This window comes from Pleurodeles waltl, chromosome 8 (genome assembly GCF_031143425.1).
Source record: "Pleurodeles waltl isolate 20211129_DDA chromosome 8, aPleWal1.hap1.20221129, whole genome shotgun sequence".
NCBI lineage: Eukaryota > Metazoa > Chordata > Amphibia > Caudata > Salamandridae > Pleurodeles > Pleurodeles waltl.
The window spans coordinates 70247450-70260655 of NC_090447.1; the positions used below are offsets into that span (position 1 = coordinate 70247450).

Below are 13206 nucleotides of genomic sequence, written 5' to 3' on the forward strand. Positions count from 1 at the left end.
GGTTTAAGCACTTCTAGAAGATAGGGAGCAGAGACTGGCCAATCTAACCCATGTGTTACATGCATTAGTAATCATAACTAGCACATTTCAGTGCTTGTGTGCGTTTTAGCCCATAACTCAATTTTTGTAATTAAGTTTTGTTTTTTTCAGTGTATTTCATAGTTTATTTTTTTTATGATGTACTTGTACTTATTTTCAAACCCCTACAGCACATGGGATTAATCTGTGCACAGCAGGGATTAGCTAAAGAGTCTGGCTTGTGGTGTGACCTTCATTCAATCTGCCATTTGTGGCCAACTCCCAGGGTGCTGTGCATCCTGAAACAACTGTTCTTCTTACCTTTTTTCTTTTTTTTTTTTTCCCTTCTTCTCACGAGTGCCAGTCACATCACTCTAATCTGTTGTAACAACTCTGGTCCCGTGGAGCAGAATGAGACAATTGGAATATTTTTTTTTTTCTAACTTGTGGATACGCAAATCCCAAACAGCAGGTACACATAATTGGTAACCCTTTAAGGTCCACACTCGGCAAGTTTAACTGCATTTAAAAAAAAAAACATATTTACACCAACAAAAGCCAGGTTTCTGCGAATTTAAACTTTCTTGATAGGCTGATTAAATCAGTTCAGTGTTTTAAACTGTAGGCGAGCGCCAACTTTTCTTTGAGAGAAAATGTGGAAAGACTTTTTTTTTATTTTATTTTTTTATCTATTTTTTACCTTGTCTCTGTCTTAAAACCATTGAGCACCCGACCACCGTTCCACCTCTACCCAAATCCTCCCCCCGCCATCTAATATGGAGCTGTTAGAAAACAGGAATGTCTGCTTTTACAGATTATGCTGAGCCATGCCGAATTTTGGTAAAAATCTGGCCATGGGGAGAAAAGTTATAGGCAAGTCTAAGAATGCCTTTTTTAATGGAAAGAGATTGAAGCATAAATTCACAGTGGTGACTGCCACCATATCTTGATACTGAAACTCCTGGGGTATTTATAGTCTGAATAAATGTAGAATATTATGATGAAGTTTTGTTGGTATTGCTGTAAATTAAAATTGAGCTAATATTTAAGATCCAGTTAGAATTCTTTTTTAAGTCTGTTTTAACATATGTTTCCAGAGTTAGTTATTACTACAATAAATGTTACTTGTTTTAATAGTCCTGCATTGTTTTGATACCCAGTGTGCCTACAGTGCTGAATATGGAGTGATTGTGGTGAAGTGGTGATATCTTCTATGGAGTACGGTTTGGTTAGTGGTGTGTCATGGCAGTAGGCACACGTTTTGGATAAAATATTTTGACTAGTGTATTTTGATTGTCTCCCTCTTTTTTCGTTCCACAGCGGCAGGTTTTGGCACTACCCCTACAACAGGTTTTGGAGCAACTGCCTTTGGAACCAATAACAATGCAGGCGGCCTGTTTGGGGCCACTCAAAATAAACCAGGTACTTAATTTGCCATTGAGACTGGTGTATACATGTTAGACTATTTGTGGACTCAGGTTGGTGACTTAATAGTACTGAAAACTTGTTGTGTTTTTTTTTTTTTTTTTTTTTAATAGTAAACTTGTATGCCCATGCAAGATGGATTGTTAATTATACATTGCGGACCTAGAATCTTTATTTTGTGGAAAGTTTTATATTAGATGTTCAGTACACAGAAATCTGTTAACGGTAATGGATGAGACTATCTTTGCAATTTATGTATCTGCTTAGTATAATCTTAAACCCATTTTAACAAATGTTACAAAAAGAATTGACCACCAACACAGTCACGTACCATCTTTTGCAAATATTATTAAATAATCCCATAGCTGCTGGGTCGCCCCCAGTGATAAGCCCCTTTTTTAATGTGTGGTTTTTTTTTTCTTATGGTGGAAACGGCATAAATAGTCAACCATCAACTGACATCTGCCATTGAGCGGGATGGGTTTGGGGTAGGGGGGATGGAGCATAAAGACTACTGGAACCATTATGGGGTGGGGGTCATAGCCTGGTTCTAAGGGGGGCTTCCTCCACCACTAATTTTAAAAATTGTACCCTTGGTGCTGTAGTGGGTTTTCTCCTTTAACCCCCTCCTACACCCTCCCCTCACTCTGCTCCTTTGGGTAGCGATTGGGTGCAAACTCCCAGTTTGCAAACTCAGGGGGCCCATAATGACTGCTCTTTTTTGATGGGGGGGAAGCACTTTTGTTTGCCTAGGTGATTGCTTAACCCTGCCACCACCCCTCAGAGTATCGCTGATGTCTAGTGAGGGGATCCCTGCCTGAGGATTGTTTCTGGAGCAATCCACCAAGCATGAATCCACTTGGGAGAGGTACTGCTGAAAAATGAACATTGTCCTATTTTTCACTGTGGTAGGTCTAGCTGTCCTATATAGTAGAAAACCAGAGTACAGATTAATAACCTTAATACTGTGTCATGGGAATGGGAATACCTAGAAAAATAACGAAACTATTTTTAATAATAAATCAAATTCAATGGCAGAGCAAGATTAAAAAAAAATATCAACGAAAGTAACTTTTAGAAAGTTACCTTTGCCCTGTATGAAGTTCCTGGGGGCATTTACTCTCCCACAACTGCCAGCCATTAATTCACATTTGAATAAGTGTGAAATGCCTCCCACTAGCAAACAATAGGCTGACCTGAATGGGCATAGGTAACTTCTCTGAGTAGGGTAGGAGCTGTGAGCATCCTTTTTGACATTAACTTCAAAAGCCAGCTTGACAGGTCTGCTGGGTTTACACCTAAAACTTTGGAGTGCCCTTGAATGGCAGAGGACAAGATGCCAAGATATTTGTTTTATATGTATTTTCCAGTTGCCTAAGGGCCTGATTTGTCAAACTAGACTTCTGTCTTTGGGTTTTACATACAACGCCTGGGGTGTGCTTGAAAAGAAGGGGAATGGGATGCCAAAACAGTTCTTGTGTATCCACTGTCTGGTTGCTGGAAAACACTACTTTTGTTCTACCAGACCTGTCTCTGTTTATTGGTACAGTGCTGCCCCAAACTGGATTTTAGTGTTAACCCCTTCAATGCGGGCGTCGGCCACTGGCCGACGCCCGCACTACCTCCCTGGTGCGGGTCACGACCAGTGGCCGACACCAGGGAGGGGGTTAATAAATCCTCCGGTGCGTCGCACCCGAGGATGTATTTTTTTATTTTTTTTGGTCCCAGGGAGACACGGAAGCTCTTCCGTGTCTCCCCCGCCCCTTTGACGTAACAATGTTGATTTCCCCATCGGAGCAGGAAGCAGCCTTGCGGCTGATTGCTGCTCCGATGGGGAAAACGGCCTTCCCCACGTTCGGGAAGGCCTCGTAAAAAAAGGGGAGACTCTCCCCTTTCTTATGAGGCTTTCTGAAAGTGTTTCCTGGCCCCCGATCGCAGCGCAGCTGGGATCGGGTCCAGGAAACACCACTAGACGCCAGGGATTTCACTTGGGTGGGGTCGGCCACCTGCCCCCCCCTCCCAGGGCAACATTTGTGTTTAAAAATAAAAAATAATAATAATAATAAATGGACAGGGGGTCGCCCGTGGGTGGGGCGACCCCCTGTGGTTGCAATATTTTTTTTAGTTGCTGTAGGATTTCCCTGGGGGGCCTTTTTGGCCCCCAAGGAAACCATACAACAACTTAAAAAAAATATATAGAGAGAGCCATAGCCATAGAGAGAGCCATAATAGCCATAGAGAGAGCCATAGCCATAGAGAGAGCCATAATAGCCGTAGAGAGAGCCATAATAGCCGTAGAGAGAGCCATAATAGCCGTAGAGAGAGCCATAATAGCCGTAGAGAGAGCCATAATAGCCGTAGAGAGAGCCATAGCAGCCGTAGAGAGAGCCATAGCAGCCGTAGAGAGAGCCATAGCAGCCGTAGAGAGAGCCATAGCAGCCGTAGAGAGAGCCATAGCAGCCGTAGAGAGAGCCATAGCAGCCGTAGAGAGAGCCATAGCAGCCGTAGAGAGAGCCATAGCAGCCGTAGAGAGAGCCATAGCAGCCGTAGAGAGAGCCATAGCAGCCGTAGAGAGAGCCATAGCAGCCGTAGAGAGAGCCATAGCAGCCGTAGAGAGAGCCATAGCAGCCGTAGAGAGAGCCATAGCAGCCGTAGAGAGGGCCATAGCAGCCGTAGAGAGGGCCATAGCAGCCGTAGAGAGGGCCATGGCAGCCGTAGAGAGGGCCATGGCAGCCGTAGAGCGAGCCAGGGCCATGGCAGCCGTAGAGCGAGCCAGGGCCATGGCAGCCGTAGAGCGAGCCAGGGCCATGGCAGCCGTAGAGCGAGCCAGGGCCATGGCAGCCGTAGAGCGAGCCAGGGCCATGGCAGCCGTAGAGCGAGCCAGGGCCATGGCAGCCGTAGAGCGAGCCAGGGCCATGGCAGCCGTAGAGCGAGCCAGGGCCATGGCAGCCGTAGAGCGAGCCAGGGCCATGGCAGCCGTAGAGCGAGCCAGGGCCATGGCAGCCGTAGAGCGAGCCAGGGCCATGGCAGCCGTAGAGCGAGCCAGGGCCATGGCAGCCGTAGAGCGAGCCAGGGCCATGGCAGCCGTAGAGCGAGCCAGGGCCATGGCAGCCGTAGAGCGAGCCAGGGCCATGGCAGCCGTAGAGCGAGCCAGGGCCATGGCAGCCGTAGAGCGAGCCAGGGCCATGGCAGCCGTAGAGCGAGCCAGGGCCATGGCAGCCGTAGAGCGAGCCAGGGCCATGGCAGCCGTAGAGCGAGCCAGGGCCATGGCAGCCGTAGAGCGTGCCAGGGCCATGGCAGCCGTAGAGCGTGCCAGGGCCATGGCAGCCGTAGAGCGTGCCAGGGCCATGGCAGCCCTAGAGCGTGCCAGGGCCATGGCAGCCCTAGAGAGAGCCAGGGCCATGGCAGCCCTAGAGAGAGCCAGGGCCATGGCAGCCCTAGAGAGAGCCAGGGCCATGGCCGCCGTAGAGAGAGCCATAGCGATCTATATATATCTGTATATATCACTTTTGTCAATGTGTGTGGTTTCCCTGGAGGCTGCTACCAGTTGTCTTGCAGCTTGCATCTTCAAAGCAATGCACATACCTCAACTGACGCTTTTCAACTGTAGCTTTTAGGCAGCAATAAAGGTCAAGTATTGTGACTGTTTCTGCTACAAAAGGGTCAGACTTGTCTAGTGGCAGTTTTAGTGCCATAAAGAAGCGCAGAAGGTTTATATGCCTACTGCAAAGAGCAAATCTGTATTTTATGTATATAGCTGAGTACATTAGTAAAGTCAGCCATTACCTGCGCTATAATACAAATGAAATGTATGTGCGGGGTGGAGGGCGGCTATGGAGAGATGAAGGGCACTTTTGCTGGGTGGTAATGAGGGAATCCGAGGAGGAGGGAGTGGGAGCACCAATAAGGATTGTTGGACTGGGCGCAGGAGGTGCTAAAGACTCTGACGAATGGTATGTGACAAGGTGTTTTTTGAGTGTCTTGAAAGAAGGTGCTGATTGAGGGAAGAAGCGCAGGTAAGGTGGCCTCTACTGTTGCACGTATCTCACACACACCATTGATTTTGTGAATGTCTACGTAGGCTAGTGTTTTAGAGCAACAGTTTAGCCAATAGCAGAGATGGCATCTGGATGGATGGATGGATGGATGGATGGATGGATGGGTGACTGCTGCTGGCTCTCGGGTTATAGAGGACAGCTCTGACATAGGATCAGAGACTGAGACATCAGATACTGAGACAGCATCTCAGGGATAGGACAATGGCGCAGACTCTGGGAGTGATTTTTCAGTCGGAGGAGTCCCATTCGATAACTCCTCTTCCAGTACATTGAGGGAGGTGATGAGGACAGTCCTGCTGTCCCTTCGCAAGCAGTTTGTGCAACTGGGTAATATTGGGTTAGCCCAACCCAGAGAGCAGGTGAATGCGGCGGCAAGCAGAGAGAGAGAGTGCTCTCTTGTGAGCTCCCCAATTTAGTTCAGCCCCAAATTCCACCGCCCAAATCGTATTGTGGAGACATCAAAATTATCTATCGCAAAACAAACTGGTTTTGTAAGGCAAGCACCTGTGTTTTTGGTCCTGGGTTCGGCGGCCATATAGAGAAACACACTAAACCCAAACATTTCTGGAAACTAGACATTCGGAGGAGTCCATAGAGGTGTGACTTGTGTGGATTCCCCAAAGTTTTCTTACCCAGAATACCCTGCAAAGCTGAAATGTTGAATAAAAACTCTATTTTTCTCGCATTTTTGTCACACAAACTACAGGAATATGCTGGGATCCACAAAATTCCTACCACCCAGTGATTCCTCACCTGTCCTGATAAAAACACTACCCCACTTGAATGCCTACTCCTAGTGCCTGCGTCAGGAATGGATCACCCCAGGGTCAACAGCTGCCTCATGTAAGGACCAACATTGACCGTTGTGTGATCTATTCCTGTTGCGGGCACCAGGCCTACCCACACAAGTGAGGTACCATTTTTATTGGGGGAGACTTGGGGGAATGCTGGGTGGAAGGAAATTTGTGGCTCCTCTCAGATTCCAGAACTTTGTCACCGAAATGAGAGGAAAAAGTATTTTTGTTGGCCAAATTTTGATGTTTGCAAAGGATTCTGGGTAACAGAACCTGGCCAGAGCCCCACAAGTCACCCCATCTTGGATTCCCCTAGGTCTCTAGTTTTCAAAAATGCGCTGGTTTGCTAGGTTTCCCCAGGTGCCGGCTGAGCTAGAGGCCAAAATCCACAGGTAGGCACTGTTTTCTATGAAAAAATGGGATGTGTCCACGTTGTGTTTTGGGGCATTTCCTGTCGCGGGTGCTAGGCCTACCCACACAAGTGAGGTATCATTTTTATCGGGAGACTTGGGGGAACATAGAATAGCCAGATAAGTGTTATTGCCCCTTATCTTTCTCTACATGTTTCCCTTCCAAATATAAGAGTGTGTAAAAAAGACGTCTATTTGAGAAATGCCCTGCAATTCACATGCTAGTATGGGCACCCCGGAATTCAGAGATGTGCAAATAACCACTGCTCCTCAAAACCTTATCTTGAGCCCATTTAGGAAATGCAAAGGTTTTCTTGATACCTATTTTTCACTCTTCATATTTCAGCAAATGAATTGCTGTATACCCAGTATAGAATGAAAACCAAATGCAGGGTGCAGCTCATTTATTGGCTCTGGGTACCTAGGGTTCTTGATGAACCTACAAGCCCTTTATATCCCCGCAACCAGAAGAGTCCAGCAGACATAACGGTATATTGCTTTAAAAAAAATCTGACATCGCAGGAAAAAGTTACAGAGTAAAACATAAAGAAAAATGGCTGTTTTCAGCTCAATCGCAATTTTTTTTTTTATTTCAGCTGTTATTTTCTGTAGGAAAACCTTGTAGGATATACACAAATGACCCCTTGCTGAATTCAGAATTTTGTCTAGTTTTCAGAAATGTTTAGCTGTCCGGTATCCAACATTGGTTTCACACCCATTCCTGTCACTAACTGGAAGGAGGCTGAAAGCACCAAAAATAGTAAAAATGGTGTATGTCCCAGTAAAATGCCAAATTTGTGTTGAAAAATGTGGTTTTCTGATTCAAGTCTGCCCGTTCCTGAAAGGTGGGAAGATGGTGATTTTAGCACCAGAAAACCCTTGTTGATGGCATTTTCAGCGAAAAAACCACAAACCTTCTTCGGCAGCCCTTTTTTCCAATTTTTTGGGAAAAAACGAAATTTTCACTGTATTTTGGCTAATTTCTTGGTCTCCTCCAGGGGAAACCATAACTCTGGGTACCATTAGAATCCCTAGGATGTTGGAAAAAAAGGACACAGTTTTGGCGTGAATAGCTTATGGGGACAAAACTTTATGAAGGCCTAAGCGCGAACCACCCCAAATAGCCAAAAAAGGGCTCAGCACTGGGGGGGTGAGGGCGGGGGGCAAGGCCCAGCAGCTAAGAGGTTAAATGTGTGAGGACACGAGGATTACTGTAGTGTACACACGCATACACAAACCTATGCGCGCACGCCTGTGCACACCCATACTTCTGGGAACTTTTAACCTATTGATTAGGGCATGCCCAGGAGTAACTTCAACCAACTAGCTCATGCCAGAACTTACTTCAAAGATTTGTATCTCCTGTTCACCTTTTTGAATTTTTTGTGATTTTTGGTTTCGTTTTGTTAACCTTTTACTTTTTCTAACTGATAGTTAATATTTTGCATTTCACCTTTATTACTGTTTTGGGACAGAATGAACACTTGACACATTGGCCTAAGAAAAGCCTGTCTGCTCTGTGCCACAACTACCAGAGGGTCGAGCTCATGTTTAATTGTGTACTCGAAGGGGTTCTCACTGACAAGGGTTGTGATTATGCCTTGGGGTTGGTAGTGCCCTATCCCTGTTTAGTAATCCATTTTCTTACAATCCCCTTTCAGTGATGCCTTTCCTTTCTTGATCAGTGCTTGCGGGGAAGAGTTGTCCCACAAGCACTGATTTAAGTAAAACCAGTTGGTGCCTAATGATGCTGAATGGTTTCACTTTCATCAGTGTGACGTCACCATGCAGTTAATAGTATGTACCATACAGATAAAAAAATTAACAAACTCTGGACAAGAGGGAAGCGTTTCCCTCGGGTCCTGGCTGTTTTTTACCACCACCACCAGAAGGATTTTTCTTGATGCTCATCAACTACCAAGGTAATGTGGTGCACTTGAACGGTTTGTTCACCAAATTTAAGCAGTTCGACCAATTGAGTAAGGTAATAGGCAAAGACATAGTCTCATATTTGAATAAAATAGTGCAGGGAGGGCTGAGTGGTGGTGATCTTGTCTACAAATAATCCAGCTTTGAGCAGAAAACGCTTGTTTATGGTGTTTGTAGTGCGAAATAGTTTTAAGTGGTCCTTTTACAAAATCCTATTTCTTTCTAAGGCAGTGATATTGAAGCGTAGTATTCCTAAGTTAAAATCCTACGTCATCTGTGTAATATGCATCATCATTTTATCTGCTTTCCAGTAGAGGAGTCTACATCTTCCAAACGTTTCCAAAGACTTTTAAAAAAAAATTTAAATCACTTTTCCAGTTTCTCCTTTGAGAAACTATCAACCATTCCTCCTGTTCGGATGGTGTTCTATCCTTTCAGTGGCAAAGTACCCATACCTTTTTCTACTGTCAGTGAAGGGGCCATCCATCTGTGCCACAAAGTAATCTTTTGGCTTTCAGAGGTTGTTTCTGATGATTGTGCGATTAGGCATCTTTTACGATGCTGCCCCCCCAGTGCTGCCTCTGCCACCTGTGGTGACCCTGGGTCCTTCCCCACTGCCTCCATTAAACATCAGGAGCTACTCTTGCCACCTGTCAAGGGAATTAGTTTTACGAGAGTGGCTCAGTACCTCCTAGAAGGACAGTACCGGGAGAAGGATCTACTGCCTACTTGCAATATTCGGAAACTGTCCACAATCTCTTTGGGTCAGACTTAAAGCAGCGGATGGCCAAAGGGGTGCAGATGACACTGACCGCCTTAACCTCCTCTGACCTTTTGTATTTGTTGGCCCTTCAGAATGCCAGAAGGCAATTTTATTAATGTTTTTTTCGCTGCTGCCACCACAACTTCCTTCTCAGCTATTTTGTGGGTGAGACAGCATCTCCCAGAGATAACGTTCACGGATGATATGCATCTCTGCCTCTGTCTGGCTGGCACTCAACCTCAAAACCACTTTAGTGTGTCCATTTCAACCCACACCCACCTTGTAGGTGGCAAGAACTAACATTCCTTCCAAGGATGACAAGACACATGGGTCCTCCAGCTTGTCAAACGGGGCTTCCACTCTCCTCAGCGTCACTATCAGAAATCTGTCATGCAGCAGTAAGTAAAGGCCCTATTGACCAAATGAGCCATAGAGATGGTTTATAGAAAGAGGGAACTGCGAGTTACTCCTGCTGCTACTTTGTACTGAAGGAAAGAGGCCTCTGTCCTATTCTAGATCTCTGCCCTTTCGAAACCTTTCTGTGGAATAGCAAATTTAAGATGCTCCCTCTGACCCAGGTTTTGTCTGACCTAGGATCCTGGAGGCTGGATGATAGCATTGGACCTGCAGGACTCTTATTTCCATATTCCTGTCCTGCAGGCCCACAAGCATTATGTGGTTTGCGGTAGATTAAGAGCATTTTCAGTTTGTGAAGCTCTCTTTTGTCCTTATCTCTGCCCCTAGGGTGATGGCAGTGGTCACAGTGCACCTTTTTGGGGGGCAAGCATTAGTCTTTCCTTACTTTGATGACTGCCTTTTTAAGGTAGACCCCCCCAGGTAGTCGTACACCACCAGACGAACCTCCTAATATTATCGGGGTTCATTAATGTGCAGAAGTTAGAACTGACTGTCTCACACGCTCCTGTTCATTGGAATCATCCTGAATACGGTTCAGTTTCGTGCCTTCCAGTACATATTCTCACAGACCACACTACTGACGTGGTAGTTTAAAAAGTAGGGAGGATTGGGGTCTTGATTCCTGTGCCAGGAAGCTCTGGACCTCTGGAAGTCACTGACTAGCCAGGGCATTTCTTTGGGCATAAGCCACCTGTTGGGATCTCTAAATACCAGGGTGGACTAGCAAGGCCGCATATGCCTAGTGGATCTAAAATGGCAGTTCTATTCAGAGGTGGCGCAGGGCATTTTCCAACAGTGGGTATAACTCTGCCTCGATTGTTTAACTACTACAGAGAATTCTCAACGTCTGCATTTTTGTACACTGCTGTTCTCAAAACGAAAAGGCTCATTCCGCCTAAAGTGGAGCTTGGGACACCTGTATTTCCTGCTGCTACTCCTCTTGCCTTGAGTTCTGAAAAAAGATCAAGACTGTTCAGGTCCAAGTCATCCTAGTAGCTCTGGATTGGGCCAGAAAGGTGTGGTATCTTGAATGGTTAGGCATGACCATCTGTCCTCTGATCAAGCTGCTGCTTAGAGAAGATCTACTGTTGCAGCAACAAGACTGGGTCCTATACCCAGGCCTCTCCATTCTACTCCTCCTGTGTGAAGATTGAGCTGTGGAAGCAAGTCTCCTTCGAGCGCCCTCTTAAAGTTACTGATGTTGTCCTGCTAGCCAGGTGCCCCTCTGTAAAATTGTTTTAGATGGGTGTTGGAACAAATTTGTGGCTTGCTATGACATAATTCAGATGGCTATAAGTTAAACAGTCTTAAGTGGTGTTTTTGTCATTGGCCCTGCATGAACTTGCATTGACCACTTTTAAAGGCTCATCACTGGCTCTTTCAGCTTTTTCGAGGTTGGTGGGTCAGCTGCCTTTGTTTAAATCACTTGTTGTAATGAAATTTCTTCAAAGTTTACGACATGGGTTTCTGCCAAAGCATTTTTTGATGCCCCAGTGGGACTTGAATTTGGTTCTCACTTTTCTAAAGTGCACCTCATTCGAGCCTTTGCACAGTAGTTGACTATGTCTTGTGAGCCTAAAAATGGACTTTCTGGTTGTGTTAACATCAGTGCTTCGTTTGAGTGAGCTCTGCTATTTTCGTTCCAGCTGTTCATACACCATTTTTTCCAGAACTGGTGTTGAGAACTGCCAAAAGTAGTCACACTGTTCTATGTTTGGAAGGCTGTCACCCTTCTGAGCCACCCCCCCACCCAACAACTCATCTTTCAAAAGTAGAGGAGAGACTAGATCACTTTGGACCCCTTAGTTTATACATTACTCATACCAGGGACCAGCAGGTAGGTGAGCAGCAATTGTTAGGGTTTGTGGGAGCTAAAAAGGGCATGGCTGTTAAGAAAAACATCACTAGGTTGATAGTTCGCTGCATAAACATCTGCTACTCTGTAGCTAAGAAGTAGCCACCAGAAGCATTAAGGGCTCATTCTGTTTGAGCCAAGAATTATACCACTGAATTAGCACATGGAGTGCAGATCCTTGAAATTTGTCAGGCTGCTGCATGGGCATAAGTGCATATGTTCACAAATCTCTATTACCCTGAGTGTCAGGTTGGCAGGCACTTTGTCCGCTCTGTCCTTCAGTGCTTTTTGGTCCGAGCCATCCCACAGATCCACCACTTGGGGAGGTATTACATTGGGGTGTATTCACAATGTGAGGAATCTGGTCATCTGTTTCGAAGTATCCAGCACAAACACGAGTTACTTACCTTTGGTAACAATCTGTTTAATGGCATGTGTGGCTGTAGATACTCATGCGCTGCATACTTGTGCCATCTAGTTTTGGGTCTGAATGTGTGCAAGTTGTTCTTCGAAGAAGTCGCTCGAGTTCTGAGGCAAAGTGACTCCTTCTTTCGTATAGGCATCAACGCCATTGTTGGATTGTTTGCTTTTCGCCATTGGGTTCGGACATGTTCTTCAGTGCTCCAAGACTGTTTTCGGGCTCCTTTCAGTTAGTTGTTAACCTCTATACCCATCATTATGGTTTTTGTTTGCCTTCCATTGTCGGGTTTTGAAAATGGAGGCAGTCGATCACCAGTCAAATAGTCTATCTCCAGTCGTGGCCTCTAAGCCTCGCCCTTTCGGAGCCTGGTTTTCTCATCTCATTGGCTTTGACCAATGATGTGCTTCTGATGGACCGAGCTCCATTTTGATTCTTTCCCAACTGCCATGTGAAACACCCGCACACAAACCTTCATCAGGTTTGCTACTTGTGTCTATCTCCTGATCAAAATATTTTTGACCACAGAAAACACTGCGCGCCATCAGACGTGTTGGAACTACTCATTCAAAGAACCTGGAAGAGACACCGGACATCTTTGACCAACACCGTGTTGAACAACAGGAAGAACCGCACAAGGCCTTGGTAGCGGAGGAGGGCCTTTTCCATTCCGGACTCTGAATCCGACTCCAAAATAGTTCAGGCTACAGATGCAGGACCTTCCTTCAGGAGAGTACACAGTGAATACCCATGCCCCTGTCCAGACCACCAGGAAACATTTACTTCCAAACTCAGGTTATGGCTCCAAGGCCACCCCTGCCATCAGGCCATGGTAGGCAACAACTGCTAAGGATGCCCCACCCTTTGGCTCTGCGCCGAAAGCAAAGCCGAAACCACCTGCTGCTGCACCAAACTGACCCTCTGGCACATCAGCTCTGAGCACCCCGGCTTCCTCCGGTTCTGCCCTACCACCTCGGTGCAGAAATAAAGACCAAGTTAAGCTCTGAAAACCTCTATTTTGGCACTGAAACCGATCCTCGAGTCTGACGGACTTGACCCGAAGCAGAAAAAGTTAAATATTCAGCCTTTAACTGGTTGTATTTAGGCAAAGTGCCAGCC

General features: G+C 46.0%; 1 protein-coding gene across 2 annotated transcripts in view; it reads left to right on the forward strand.

Annotated features, from left to right (window-relative positions):
- NUP98 (nucleoporin 98 and 96 precursor) overlaps nt 1-13206 on the forward strand; it is a 603720-nt gene that overhangs the window by 70785 nt on the left and 519729 nt on the right. For both annotated transcript variants that reach the window (XM_069203729.1, XM_069203730.1), the window contains exon 3: nt 1339-1440. In XM_069203729.1, the coding sequence (XP_069059830.1) occupies nt 1339-1440 (102 nt within the window). The remainder of the gene's footprint in view (nt 1-1338; nt 1441-13206) is intronic.